This window comes from Atractosteus spatula, chromosome 27, assembly GCF_055471065.1.
Source record: "Atractosteus spatula isolate fAtrSpa1 chromosome 27, fAtrSpa1.hap1, whole genome shotgun sequence".
Classification (NCBI taxonomy): domain Eukaryota; kingdom Metazoa; phylum Chordata; class Actinopteri; order Semionotiformes; family Lepisosteidae; genus Atractosteus; species Atractosteus spatula.
Window position 1 is genome coordinate 422,098 of NC_142732.1, and position 14,151 is coordinate 436,248.

At 48.2% G+C, this 14,151-nt stretch overlaps 1 protein-coding gene across 1 annotated transcript in view; it reads left to right on the top strand.

Moving 5' to 3' along the window:
- The window catches only part of hip1 (huntingtin interacting protein 1), a 48,486-nt gene that overhangs the window by 19,919 nt on the left and 14,416 nt on the right, over positions 1 to 14,151 (top strand). The window contains exons 5-14 of the mRNA XM_088906661.1: positions 3,358 to 3,438; positions 4,714 to 4,790; positions 5,037 to 5,098; positions 6,580 to 6,720; positions 7,631 to 7,688; positions 8,100 to 8,175; positions 9,199 to 9,342; positions 9,726 to 9,820; positions 10,653 to 10,725; positions 11,568 to 11,751. Coding sequence (XP_088762787.1) covers positions 3,358 to 3,438; positions 4,714 to 4,790; positions 5,037 to 5,098; positions 6,580 to 6,720; positions 7,631 to 7,688; positions 8,100 to 8,175; positions 9,199 to 9,342; positions 9,726 to 9,820; positions 10,653 to 10,725; positions 11,568 to 11,751 — 991 coding nt within the window. The remainder of the gene's footprint in view (positions 1 to 3,357; positions 3,439 to 4,713; positions 4,791 to 5,036; positions 5,099 to 6,579; positions 6,721 to 7,630; positions 7,689 to 8,099; positions 8,176 to 9,198; positions 9,343 to 9,725; positions 9,821 to 10,652; positions 10,726 to 11,567; positions 11,752 to 14,151) is intronic.

Consider the following 14,151-nt stretch of genomic DNA (forward strand, 5'->3'; position numbering starts at 1 on the left):
CGGCTGTTGTATGCATGGGGGTGATCACTCCTGTTTTTAGACACAGTAGAGTTCTCAGTCGCTCAGAGCATGCGGACGAGCGAGGCAGCAGCCTTAACACTTCGTGGCACAAGAAGGTCTGTTGCCAAGGCCTTGGAGTTGTTATGGCGAGAAGGTAGCAGTCTGGATGTGATTAAGTCTTCGCATGATCTTACCTCTCCACCCTTAAGGGAATGTAAACACCTCTGCTCAGATTACTGTAATAGTAGTTCCTGAGCAACACTTAGGAGCAATTGCATGCTGGCAAGATCAAGCGCAAAACTGCCTTTTAACTTAACGACGGATCTTTCTGGAATTCTTTACTGTAGGGTGTTAAAGGCACTTATAAATTTAAAAGTCTCGCATGCAAACTAAAACCATGGTTGAAACAAATAATTGTGTGAATGCAAATTAATAATTTCAAGGGTTTTGCTTGCAGTGGCATTTTAATTTATTATTCTATTTTCAATTTTGTATGTATGTTTTAGAGTATGTTCCTGTATAATCATGGCAGATTAATTTACAAAATAATTTGCAGTAATTATACAGGAAATGTATAATATATTGTAAAATGTAGATTTTTAAAATCTAAGCTTTATTTTATCAAAGCCCTCAGAGGAAAATGCTGCTGTACTGTTTTATTCATGGCAGGTGCTCTTACTTACAAGGAGGTACATTACAGAGGGCTGGCTGCCTTCCGCACAGATTCTCGTGTTGTTTTTTCCTCTGCTTATTTCCCCCCTGCACAAGGGCTGCATACGGAAACAAGCATTTTTGTTGCTAAATCTGAGAGCAGTGGATCTCGTGGAATGTCGCTTGTGTTAATGATGACGCTGTCTCTGTCAAAGAAGTCAAAATAAAGGCAATAGGCAGGGATACACATGCAGCTCTGCCAGGCCTGAGAGCTGACTGCTGCACGGCAACAGCCCCCTTCCCGAAGGAGGACTTGGAGACGGGCCGCTGTGCACGTCAGCCCTGGGAGTTTCAAACCTGATGTGCTCAGTGACCAGAAACCATTTCAACCACGTTGGTCTCAACAGCTACGGCATCACGTGGGGAAGCTGTGAACAGCGGTGGGGTTTTTGTAAGGGTGCTGGTTGCCATGGAGACAATTCCCCGTGCCGCCCAGCTGCTGCAGCAGCAGAGCTCCCAGTGAAGGCGAGAGCGGAGCCTTCCCGGCTCCCATCTCACCGGAGCGTCTTGCAGAACCTGACTTGGGTTCATCCTTAAATTCCCTCTTTTCAGAGAGACTGATGCCTATTATACGTGACGTTTCAGGAATAACTAAAAGGCAGAGATAAACTTATCAGAAATCTGTGTGCACCTTCTTGGGTGTTCTCCAGAAAAAGGCTTGTTCATAACAAATTAAAACTCACTATAAACCTTCACTGGACTGCACTGTTACTTATTGCATCCTCTACAGTTTCAGCCATTTCCAAAAGCTTACATCTACCACGATCGTTTCCTGATTCCGTTTTGATTGCGTGAACTAGTAAAAAGAGTCAGGTGACTGCCGGGAACGTTCTGACAGCTCCATAATTGCAAGCTAGCCTAGCCATGCTTTCTCAACTGTGCTGCAGATAAAATACCAGCCAAGTGCACAGTAATAAGTAAAACAACAAGCGACCTGTATCTAAAAGACGTTTAAACCTTAACCCCTGGCAACAGTGAGGATTGACTGTGTCCGTGGATGTGTGTTTTGTGCTGCTGTCCGCTGATGCTGTGCCCGACCCTTTTGTTCAGTGCAGCTGCACTGATATGAGCTGCTGCTTGAAGTGCATTCCTCTTACAACAGAACGTAGTCGTATTGAAGGATGTCATGTCTGTTGTTTCCGAAGCACATGGGTGCTATCTGGTACAAAGTAACTCTGTTGCTGGAGCTTACCTGTCCAGGTCTCTCACCTGTCTGCACTCCTCTTGAAGGACGAGACCTGGTTATGGATGGTCGGCCACACACTGTCAGGAGTGGTTAGGAGAAAAGTGGTTACTGGCCTGTTTGGTCGTTGGTCTGAGGATCTTGTCCACCTGTTTCTTGAAAGAAAGCAGCTTATCGTTTTTAACAGCAGGGCTGGGCTGTTAGTGTTTTGTTACCTTTAGGTTACAAAGTACCTCCTGTTCTCAGTTTCAAATCCTCTGCAATTTAAATTCGGTTTTAAAAAATTCTAGATTTAGCTGCTTTTTCTGACATAGTGGACAGCCAGTGTGCGTTTTATAGAGGTGAAAAAGTCCCTAAATTCTGCTGAACCCCATGAGAAGGTGATCTGGCCTGCGCCGTTCCTGAGGTCCGGATTGCCGGATCAGGCGTGCCGGAGCGCAGGGGTGGCGGCCGTGGCTCAGAGTGGCGGGGGGCTGCGGGACGAGACGGCAGCAGAGGAAGGAAGGGGAGGAAGAAAGGGCTCTCTGTGGCCCTGCTGGCTGGCAAGATAATAACCTGTCTGTCCCCGTGTTGTCAGGCGCGGGAAGGGGCTCCCGGTTGCCTGTGGGAATTCTGGGAGCGGAATAAAAGGATTAGAAAGTGTAGAATTGAATGTGCTGTACTGCGTGGGCCCTGTGCCGTCCATACAGATGGCTGCTTAAGTATTTCTGTTAGGACGCCCTGCTGCCCTCCCAGCTGTTTGCCTCTTGGGGTTTTTTCTGGACTATATCTTTCCTCGATTCGTTTTTTTCCCCTCTATTCAGCCTCGTCCTCGGTTATGTTTTTAAATGCTACAGCGGATCATGGCTTTTCAGCCGCAGCAGCTCTTGTGCGCGAGAAGCGCCAACAAGCGCAGCTTTGTCTCTGATGTGGCTCGTGTTCAGCTGGGAGCAGGCTGACCCCCCCCTCCCCACACCGGCTGGGCCTGAGCTCCAGCCAAAGAAAAGCTGCCTGTCCGTTCTGACGCGCTGCCCAGGGCTGGGGTGTGTAGGGTGGAGGGTTTCCACCCGTTCCGAGAAGTGCAGTACAGGTGGCAGAAACGTTTAGCAAAGCCCCCCTTCCTTGGTCTCCCATCAGCAGGTTTGTGTTCATTTGCTGTCATAGTTCTGTGTCAGAAAGCAAGAACTTGACATTACAAAGGTCACAAAAGAGGTTGGATCGTGTGCTTACTGGTAGCTAAATGACCTGCGGATCAGATGCCTCCTGTTCTTAGTGCCCCTGAGTTTCCAGCTGTGTCCTCTGGTTCTTCAGCACCTGCAGACCACATCTTTGACTTTTTCAGGATCACCTAACACGTTGTGAACAAGTAGGCATGAAGCTGGTAGCAGCTCATCAGCTGTATATTGTTAACCACACAGGTGGGTAGTTCCCGTACGCAGCAAGCTCATTCCCGCGCTCATCACTCTGCCTGTCTGTTTCCCCAGGGTCACCTCAGCGAGGGGTACGGCAGACTGTGCAGCATCTACCTCAAACTGCTCATCACCAAGATGGAGTTCCACATCAAGGTCAGCCACCTCCGCACGAGGAAGACTGTTTCACCCTTTTCCATTGTAATCTCTTTTTAAATAAAACATAATCAGATATTAAGGGTTGAATTCCGGTCTCAGGATTTATCTGTGAATATTTGATTTCCTTGTGACCGTTGTAAGATAATGTGACTTTAACACTTGGGGTGCAACTGTATTTCTGCTCTAGGCAGTTCTTAACCATGATGTGAAGTAGTCCACAGCGTATCGCAGGTACTGTAATGCTTTCCTGCTTTTATTATTCTGGGGGAAGCATTATTATTGTCAGCATTTATGGAAAGAAAAATCTGAGCAGACATGATTAATTATAAGACTAAACCGTGATTCCTGAGATAGCAGAATAGTATCTGTACGTTTTGCTGGACATTAAAAATGAAGGGCACAGAAAATGAAGGTTTTCATCAGATGAAAACTCAGTACAGTCACTAGAATATTGTGTCTTGCGATTCGTGAATGTGAGTGTCTTGGGACTTCAGAGATCACGTCTGAATCAGCAGCGCGCTAGGGGTTCCTCTCCGGCGTTCGCATTGAGAGCTGCCTGGTGCTGGGGAATTGGGAGAGTGAAAAAGAGCTGCCTGGCGTGTCTGTGCATGTTTCCATACCCTCATCTCTCCTGCTCCAGTAGATTGTAGCTTCAAATGGTACCCCGGTATACAAACTGAATCACGGAGCCTGTGCCCCTGCTGACAGACCCCACTGCTGGGCTTGTGCTGCTGATCTGGGGAGAACCTGCAGAACCCCTGTGGGGGTGAAGGAATGTGGTTAATGCCATCACAGCAAGCCAAGCCCTGCGCTAGTGTTCCCTGAGCCTGCAGCTCCTGCCTGCGGCAATGTGTGCAAGCTGTGCTGCTAGCCAGCGGACTGCAGGAACTGTGACGTGAATGCTCCCCATGCGCAGTTTCATCACGGACTGCCTGGAAGGGTTCTGTGAGCTGTGTGTTTACTGTCCACTGAGGCCTGGATGGTTCACCACTTCCCCCTCTGAAATCTCAGTGCAAACCAGCTGTAGCTGTTCAGAGCACATCCTGTCATTCGCATTTTTCTGATGTTTTAAAACATGAAATTCAATAATTGGTTAATCTGACTTATGACTTACTTTTGAGGGGCAGAAAAGCAGATTTGGAATGCAGTATTTAGTGTTTTATGAACTGCAAATGACCCCTTCTGAACCTCTTCATTAACTAGTCTGGCTATAGGACAGACTTCCCAGCATCACTGAGCCTGGTCGCCAACACTTCTCTCTCCCTCTTTCAGAACCCCCGTTTCCCTGGCAACCTCCAGATGACGGACAGACAGCTGGACGAGGCAGGAGAGAATGACGTCAATAACTTGTGAGTCTCCCTCCCTGTCGACGGAAAGACAAGGTGCTTGTAGAGGTCCGGTCCCTGCGTACCCCCCTGCCCCCCTGGCTGCATCGTCCACTCCTTCGCAAGAGCATGTGCGGTCATGTGAGACCGCATGAGCCCCTGCTGTGAGCCTGCTGGCGGGATAGTGCTAGATGAGATTAGCGGATGAGATGATTACCGTCCTCTGTCCAAAGTGCCGAAAGCTCTCAGTGACTGCTCTCTCCTCCCCAGCTTCCAGATGACTGTAGAGATGTTTGACTACCTGGAGTGCGAGCTGAATCTCTTCCTCGCCGGTGAGTGGAGAACCTTCACGGGGTGGGGGGGCAGCCAGCTGATCTCGTTTTCCCCTTGTCTCCTGTGGGGCACTGGTTTCACTGCCTCCTCCCACTGGTCCTTTTTAAAACAACATTGTTTTTACCACAGGACTTTTGATATCGCCCATTTCTAATCGGCTCAGCTCTTGGCTCCAGCTGCTGGAGAGACACGTGAAGACTGCGTGTCCTCTGAGAACTGCGTGATATGGCCACTCTCTTCACGTTGTCAGGCCCACAGCAAAGCTCACATGTTGGCCGTCATCCTATGTTGCGAATTCTCACAAGCGCCCCTGCCAGCTGTTGACAACAAAGCGGGCAAAGTCGGCTAGTTCTGAGCTGCTCTCAAGCAGCTGTCCTAGTTAGCGCCAATGTCCTGCGTTTTCTGGACTTGTAGGTGCAAAAATCTTCTGCATTGAAACATCTGCTGTATGAGCTGCTGGAGAGCCACTTATCATAGACTGCTCTTTAACTGTGCTGTAATCGGCAGCTCCTTCCAGTAGCTATTTCATTAGGATTATGTGACGGAGTGATTTTGCAGACCTTGCTTGTCTTCCGTGTTTGTTAAACATTGTTGGACTTGACTGGGTGGATAAAAAGCGGTCTCGGAGAGAGCGGTACTGGATCAGGGGACCCAGGTGTCTGCTGTGAGTGAAGCCAGCCTGGTCAGAGCAGTCTGCTGCCTCCCCGCCTGTCTGTGCTGTGCTGATGCTGGGATCTCGGGCTGCATGTGCAGCCGCCGCCCATCTGATTCCGCCCGCGAATGAGAAACAGATGATGTCAGGCGCTGAAGAGAGGCGCCTGTGTGGGGATGGAGGAGGTGGGGGCAGCCTGGGGCTGTGGAGGCCACACCTCTGTTTGGAGAGAAAAATAACTCTCCCTGGGGAGCCAGCAACAGACAGAGCGCTCAGTGTCCCAGCCTCTCTGCCTCGCTTCCTGAGGCAGAGCACGCCCTGGTCCCTCTCGCTGTGGACTGGCTGTGCGAAGACCTTTAGCGCAGTTTTGACACAGCATATTCTTTTTTTGTAAAAAGGAAGCAAGCTGCTTTTGCCCTGCCAATGACTGATGATTCATGCATATTGACTCTTCTGATTATTTTAAGATCAGCAAACATAGCAAAAGAAATAGACAGACTAGTGCTGTTCTGTGTGCTTGGTGTCCTCTATTCTGGGCGATATTGGCTCTTCCTGTTTCTCTCTCTCTGTACTTTCCTATCTCTTTCTTTCTGCTGGTCTCTTCCTCTGCCCAATTTTCTCTCTCACTCTCTGACTTAAACAGATTTCATCCAAGATAATTAGCTTTAGTGCAATGAAAGAAGAGTTCTGCCACTTCCACACACACAAATCGGCATTAACAAAAGCTAATTGATCAGTTTTGTCCAAGACGACTGATGTCATGGCTGTGTGCGGTCGTCTGTGAACTCTCTCTAACGGCAGTGGTGTGTGTGTGTGTCTGCTCCACAGTTTTCAGCTCCCTGGACATGTCGCGCTCCGTGTCGGTGACCGTGGCCGGACAGTGCCGACTGGCCCCCCTCATTCAGGTCATCCTGGACTGCAGCCACCTGTACGACTACACCGTCAAACTGCTCTTCAAGCTGCACTCTTGTGAGTCCCCAGCCTCACGAGCAGCCCTTCTGCTGGGAGATGTGCTGCGGTTTATTCTGCTCTGCGCCCTTTCGCCGTCCTGAAGTTGAGGGCTGTCGCGCACAGCAGCTGGACACTCTTTGGTCAATAACCTACTTAAGAGATCCTTATTTAATTCTGGTTGTTTTGTACATAAGCTGCTTTCATGTAGCCTTGAAGGTCTGGCCCTTTGTGTCTGCATTGCCAGGCAGAGGGCTCCTGCTATTTCCTGCAAGTCCTCTGGCCAAACTAGCACAGATCAATGAACAACGATGTACACTTTTGCCCAAAATGGGCTAATTGCACTTGTCGATAAATCATTATTAATTTATTTTGAACTTATTTTTATTGATTGAGCACTCATTATGGGATAAAGGAATGCCTCATTTGGTTAAGTCTACATTGATGCTAACACGTGTTGGAAGGCATCAGTTGGTGTTTTTCATGCAGAACATGTGGGAGATCAGAGGGGATGCACAGTCTTAATGTAAGCAGTTTGAAAGCTCTGCTCAAGTGGCTGCCCAGCTATCAATGAACACATCCTTAAGAGTCTGGACATCTTAGCTTTTTGTTAGACAGAAAGCCTGTTATACCAGACGGTTATTACATACTGCATAACAGTTTGTACCACAGAACTGGAAAACCTGGAAAGAACCTGACTGGTGGCACCAAGAACCCATAATCTGCGAAGAAAATAGATTCGCTGTTGTACTTTATTACCAATGGTCTACACGTGCCTTCCAATACAGAGTAACATTCATGTATATTTACATGAATTTATGCTTAATGGGTGCGTGATGAATTACTGGAGAAGGATATTCATTATATTCAAGATCCTCATGTTTTGTTTTTCTTCCTGTGTCCTAAACTCTGCATGCTGGCTGACCCACAGGCCTCCCTGCGGACACTCTCCAGGGCCATCGAGACAGATTCCAGGAGCAGTTCAAGAAGTAGGTACCAGGTTGACTTTTAAACAAGACTTTGCTCTGCTGTGGGCTGTGTGGTTGTGAGGCGACCTCATGGTGTGGTGGGAGCCCTGGGGGACTCGGTCACCTGAGCAGGCCATGGCAGATTGGACGTTACGATATGTTAGATATGGAAAGTCTTTTAAACATCTGCATCAACAAGTGGAAGTGCAACAAATTTTTATTTTAATCTGCGTAAAATAAAGGTAGGCTGAGGTGAAACAAAGGGTGAATAGTGGTTGTTGTTCTAAAATGGTTGCCTCGGCATTTGAACACAAGGATGTCAGTATCCTACTAACAGAAACGCACAGCTGATCTTTAATGTTTCAAGTAAATACCACGGCTGAATCCTGAAGCCCAGTGTCCATGTGTGTTTGTGCTGTTTCCCTGCATCAGGCTGAAGAGTCTGTTCTACCGCTCCAGTAACCTGCAGTACTTCAAGAGGCTCATCCAGATCCCACAGCTGCCAGAGGTGAGTCTGTCCGCCGTGGCAGGGCTGCAGTAGGACCCACACAGGGTTTGCACTCCACGGCATGAGCTCCTGGGAGCTGGAGTGTCTCGGTGCGTCCGGGCGTTTGCGCTGAGCGCAGGTCTCGAGCTCTGACACGATATGAAAAGGTTGAGCCTAAACTGACAGAAATTAATCTTTAATATTTAAACTTTGCCTTAATGTACGAGTGCACTTGCTCCTTTTTGACAGTATTTTTGATAAACAGGAAACTACTACAACACAGCTCACACTCATGCTTTAAAACTAATTATTGTTGAATCCATCTTTGACACCTGCTGATTGTTTTCCTGGGCAAAGCAGGAGATTCTCCTTTTAAAGTGACAAGTTCATTCATTCATGGTTCAGTCACTGTATGTGTGAATTAGTCTGCTGCACATGATTTATTTTAGTCAAATTGGGAATTGAGAGAGGTTATTGCATTTTTGCATTTTCTGAAAAGAATTCCTTTGTAACTATTAATGCATCGTGGAATTTGTTTGTTTTAATAAGTTAATAAGGAGTACACAGCCTGTCTCCATCTCTTCATTCTACCCCAGTGCTTAACTAACAGTTCATTTTAATATTGGCCTCAGCTGGGTGAGTGTAGCTCCTTTTGCCTCCTTCCTTAAGTGGAAAGGTGATGAGACCTGTCAGACCGAGGTTCTCCAGCACTGGAGTTACCTTAACATCACAAGGATCCATTTAGGCCACTGCTCTTCATTACTGAAGGATAATAGGAGATGTGTTTACAGAGAGTTGTGGGTGTCTCCTACGTAGGAGCAGCTGAGGCAAAGAGACAGTGAGAATGGGTAAGGGAGTTGGAGCAGAGGGACCAAAGAGACGGAAGACAGGAGGCTGAAATTTCATTGACTGTTGAGGAATGCTCATACATCGATTGGAAAACTAAAATGGCCCATTGAGTGGGGGGGTCACGCTGGGCTTTGTCTGGGGGTGGGAGGTGTTTGTCTGAGCTCTGACCGTCATCCCCACTCCTCTCCCTCCAAGAACCCCCCGAACTTCCTGCGGGCGTCGGCGCTGTCGGAGCACATCAGCCCCGTGGTGGTGATCCCCGCAGAGGCCTCGTCCCCCGAAAGCGAGCCCGTGGTGGAGACGGAGGAGCTGGTGGACACCGACGCCCTGGCCCAGCCGGTACCTCTGCCCGCCGGCACACCAGGGAGAGCGCTGGTGCAGCGCCTGCAGCTCACTCGCGACCCTCCGAAGAGTTAGACAGTGAAAGACAGTAGAAGCAGCACGTGGAGATGTGTGATGCTGTGTTGTTTGATACTCTGCTCTTTTCCCGCCGAGTGCTGATCAACCTGCAGCTATTATCTCCTACTTTAAGTAGCGTTCTGTGGTTTGTGTTTGGGCTGTGGTAGAAAAGCTACCTTGAAACTTTGATCTGCTTCCTTGCCAGTACTCTGCTCGTGGCCTGTCTGAATGACAGGTTTGTCGATGCTGGGATGGGGGTGGGAGGGTGGAGCAGCTGCTCATGGGAGCTTTTCCTAACTGCTTATTCTCCCTCTTTTGAGCAGAGTTCAGAGAACAAGTTTGATGACATCTTCGGCACATCCTCGGCCTCCGACCCCTTCAACTTCAACAGCCAGAACGGCGCGCACAAGGACGAGAAGTAAGACTCTCGCTCGCCACATCCTGCCGGCTTTTACATCCCTGACAGCCGCTCACAACGTTTCCCGCTTTTTTTCTGGCCGAGGAGCTAATCAAGCCCTGCAAAAGAGAGGGCGGTGTTTGGGTGCTGTCGCCGAGTTGAGCTGGTCACGCATGTCTGTATTAGATGGTCTGTTAATTACGTCAGATCCCTAGAATTCCTGTTTCCCACTTCAGTTCGTCTAGATTCTCTACAGGCTGGACACTCGTGCTGCAGTTCTAGCTTAAAGGTTCCTTTGCTCTGCCCTGAGCCACGTTTCAGTTACTCCTGCGATATCCTAGTTCCCTGTAAATGCCGGTTCCTGCGTTTTATTCCTTACACTTCTAGCCCTGAGGTGTGAGTGTTTTCAAAGGCATAGGCCGCTCTGCATCTGCGCGCATCAACCTGCGGTTTCTGTAAGGAATGGGCCAGGGCTGGGGTGGCCGTGTCTAAAACTCTGGCCCTTGAAGGGTGAAGACAGAGCAGTTCCTGTGGGCATGAAGAACAGGACAAAAGGCTGCTGACAGGGGCAAAGCTGAAAGTCAGAGATGGCAGTGTGATTACCTGGGCTGCAAAGCCTCAAGTATTTTATACCCCTTAAATTCCTAGTAGTGAAAGGAATAGTGCTTATTTTTCCTTCAGTCATGAAGTATACCTTAATATCTTATTTGCATGTACAGTATAGATTTTATTTCATTTACAGCTTTATTTTTAGTTACCACGGCAGCTGTGACAAGGTTTTAAATTTGCACCTAAAAAGGAGAATGAATTTGTCGATTAGCAAAACGTCCTTTCTCTGCCTCTCTCTCCCCAGAGACCGGCTCATCGAGAAGCTGTCCCGGGAAGTCAGAGCTCTGAAAGAGGAGCTGGAGTCCTTCCGGCTGGAGGTGAGGATTCAGCTGGCGTAGGAGGCAGGAGAACCCAGCAGCAGCAAGAGCTGTTGTCTCAGGCAGCCTAGCCCCCCAGTTCAGTTAGGCAGGAATTTCAGACATTTTAGGCTGAAATATTTGCTAGTCTTATTCAAGCCTGAAACGTTTTAGCTCTTCAGAGTTTGACCATCACCACAGATCATTGTGGTGCAGTGCTCACCATTGCCATCTTGCAGCACTGGAGTCCTGCATTCAATTCCTGGGGTGCTGTCTGTGTGGAATTTGCATGGTCTCGTGGGTTTCCTCTAGCTGCTCCGGTTTCCACCCATAGTCAAAAGACGTGCTGGCAGGTTAATTGGCTTCTGGGAAAAGTAGCCCTGGCACGAGTGTGTGTGTCTGTGTGATTCCTGCGTCCACCACCCTTTCCGGGGTATATCCTGCCTTGTGCTCAGTGCTTTCCAGGATGGGCTCTGTGACCCTGAACTGGATTTGATATGATGATGTGAATTAAGAGTTTGAGCCTCATAGAGCTGAAGGTTTGAAAAAGTTAGATCAATTATAATGTTTTGAATTGAGAGTGTGATTTTGTTCTTTCTCGGTTCATATTCAATAAATTGAGCAGAAAGGTACTTGATTAATTAGTCAACTAATTGTTTAATGGTCTATTTGACTGAATAATTGATTAATGTAAATGGCTTTGTGATTAAGAAGGGTGGCTATACCCTTCTCCTGGGCTGGACTGCACTACCTCCTGAAAGTAAAGAGAGCGAATGGGGGGCAGTTGATGTTTTGCTGACAAGGCAGCGCTCCGGGAGGTGTGTGTGTGGAGAGTGACCCGCCTGACCCTCTGTGTCCTCCAGAGTGCCCGGCTCTGCCAGGCGCTGCGCGGGCGGGTGAGCGAGCTGGAGGCGGAGCTGGCAGAGCAGACGCACCTGAAGCAGCAGGCCCTGGGCGAGAGCGAGTTCCTCCGCGCAGAGCTGGAGGACCTGCGGAGAGTAAAGGAAGACACTGAGAAGGAGCAGCGCAGCCTGACGGAGATCGAGAGTAAGAGACCCCCCCTCCTTGCTTCCCCACGTCCCACAAACACACACCACCCCCTGGCAAGGCTAGCTCTCTGCTGGCTGCTGTTGCGCCTGCAGTCTGAGTTTCTCCTGACTCCCCCTGCTAGTCCCCCTCTGGGGAAGGCCGACCTGAGCCCTGCTAGTCCCCCCCTTGCAACTTTTCACAGTTTGCTCTTTCATGGTGTTCTCTCCTGTAGGGACTGTTTTCTGCCGATCTCCAGAAGCCGTTCACTTCTCTTTTGACTCTCTCTTTCCTGTTAATCCATGCCCAGAGTGCTCTTAGAATTCACTCCACAGGGCTTGCATTTTAACTCTTTTTCACATGACTGGTCTGGCTCTCTCTCTCTCAACTCGTGCTCCTCAGAGTCATCGACTACGTCACTTGGGCTGCACGTCTGTTAATGGTGTTAATGGCCGTTGACTCTGTGTGTCTAGATTCTGTTTCTTGTACTCACTTCTGGTAAGAAGATGCTTTAGTCCAGCTTTCACTTCAGCCTCTGTCTTGTCTGTAGCTGCACATGATGTACCAGCGTGCCGCTGTCTGCCATCACTTGCTCACAGCGAAGAAAGAGGCCTGGCTGTGACATCATTCTGCCCACAGCAGATCGCTGAGCCGCGCACGGGTATTAAATGGAAATGGAGAGTCATTATTACAAACTCTTGAGCTCCCGCCTGAGCCCCCGGCAGCTCATACAAGTACATTATCCTGTTATCAAGTGGCGATGGAGAGAATTGCCGTGAATCTAATTTGCTAAATTGAGTCTCGGTTCCCCATCGGCTGAATCCAGTCAGTTTCCTCTTCCGTAACCCAGGCCTCAAGGATTGTGGGATGCAATTCAGGGGATTTAAGAGAGTATCTTTCCAACTGCCTCCCAGAAAAACACATTCATTCTAACAACTAGAGATGTATACATTTTTTTAAAAAAGCATGAGAAATTTGCTCCAAAATGAAAATGCCCTTATCTCTAGTTGTTAGATAGTTGTTGTGCTCATTGGTGTAGCACACAGACGAGAGCCAGGAAGTATCTGGTGAAAGGCGTACAGCTTCTTGTTGTTTGGACAGATTAAACTGATTACCTGTTTGGTAATTATTGTCACTTATAGGCTTATAGTGTAAAATAAATTAGCAGTTCTTCTGGAACCTCCCTAGAGCTTTTCCCCAAAAACAGATTGCCTCCCCCCCGGGGGTAATAAAGACTCCATTTCTCCTGTGTGCAGCCAGTCCAAGGCCTTACTGGCAATGCCTGGGGGACACTAAGGGGTCCTGTGGTGTTCCTGGGTCTGGGAGCCCATTTCCCCACAGTTAGAGGGAGGTAAGAGGTATAGTGGTAGTGGGGGACTCGGTCATTAGAGGTGCATGACTGAAAGGCTGAAGGGGAGTCTTGTTGGTCAGCTGCAGGCCTGGCGTCCAGGTTGCAGAGCTCCCTGAGCGAGTGGGCTGGATCTAAATGTTCCACACAAGCAGGGAGACTGTACCTAGAATGCAACATCTGAAACTAAGGTGGTTGAAATGGTTAATGATTTCTTATTTGTAGAAGTGGTTTAGGCCAGATGCTCTTATTGACTTTTCAAACATCCAGGATATAGTTCTGGGAATAGATGTGATGGAATATGACAGAGCTAAGTTAGTACAGTGTGTAGAAAACATGGACATTTTTAGCCAAGATGGATTTAGAAGTGGAAGGTCTGATTAACTTGCAAGGATTCTTGCAAGAAACAAGGTCATTAGATACTAAAGCATATAACAAGAAAGTTCAGTTTTCCAGAAAGAGTTTGATAAGGACCCTCATAAAACATTGAGTCACCGATTAAAAACTAGGATTCCCTGGTAACGTCAGTACATGCAACGAGAGCTGAGAAACAGACAGGAAATGGCATTAAATAACACTGCAGATGTGAGTGGTCATGTTCCACAGGGATCTGTTTTAGGCCTGTAGCTCTTCCTGATCTGATTCAACAACTAGGTCCTATTACGGTTATCAACACAGTCCAAGTCTCTGAAGTGGCAAACGCAGAGCCAGTGGCAAGGGAATAACCAAAACAAAATCTTGGGTTGGGCTGAGCCTTGATTAATGAATTCAGCACCAATAAGTGCAAAGTGATCCACACTGGTAGGACTACACATGTTTATGTAGAGTCTTCTAGTTAATATAAATATGACAAAATACTATACTGTAAAGGTATATTTAAAAAACAGACAAAAGAAGGGATCTATAATGGTATGGGTTTGGGATTAAGTGTAGAACTGCAGAACGCCCTGTCATCTATAGTACGGCTCTGTGTTTGAGGAGCCCTCTGGAATATAATGTGTCCAAGTATGAGCTCATTAAACTGCCGTTTATCACAGATTTGCACGTGGAGGGGGTAGTGAGCGTCTCACACT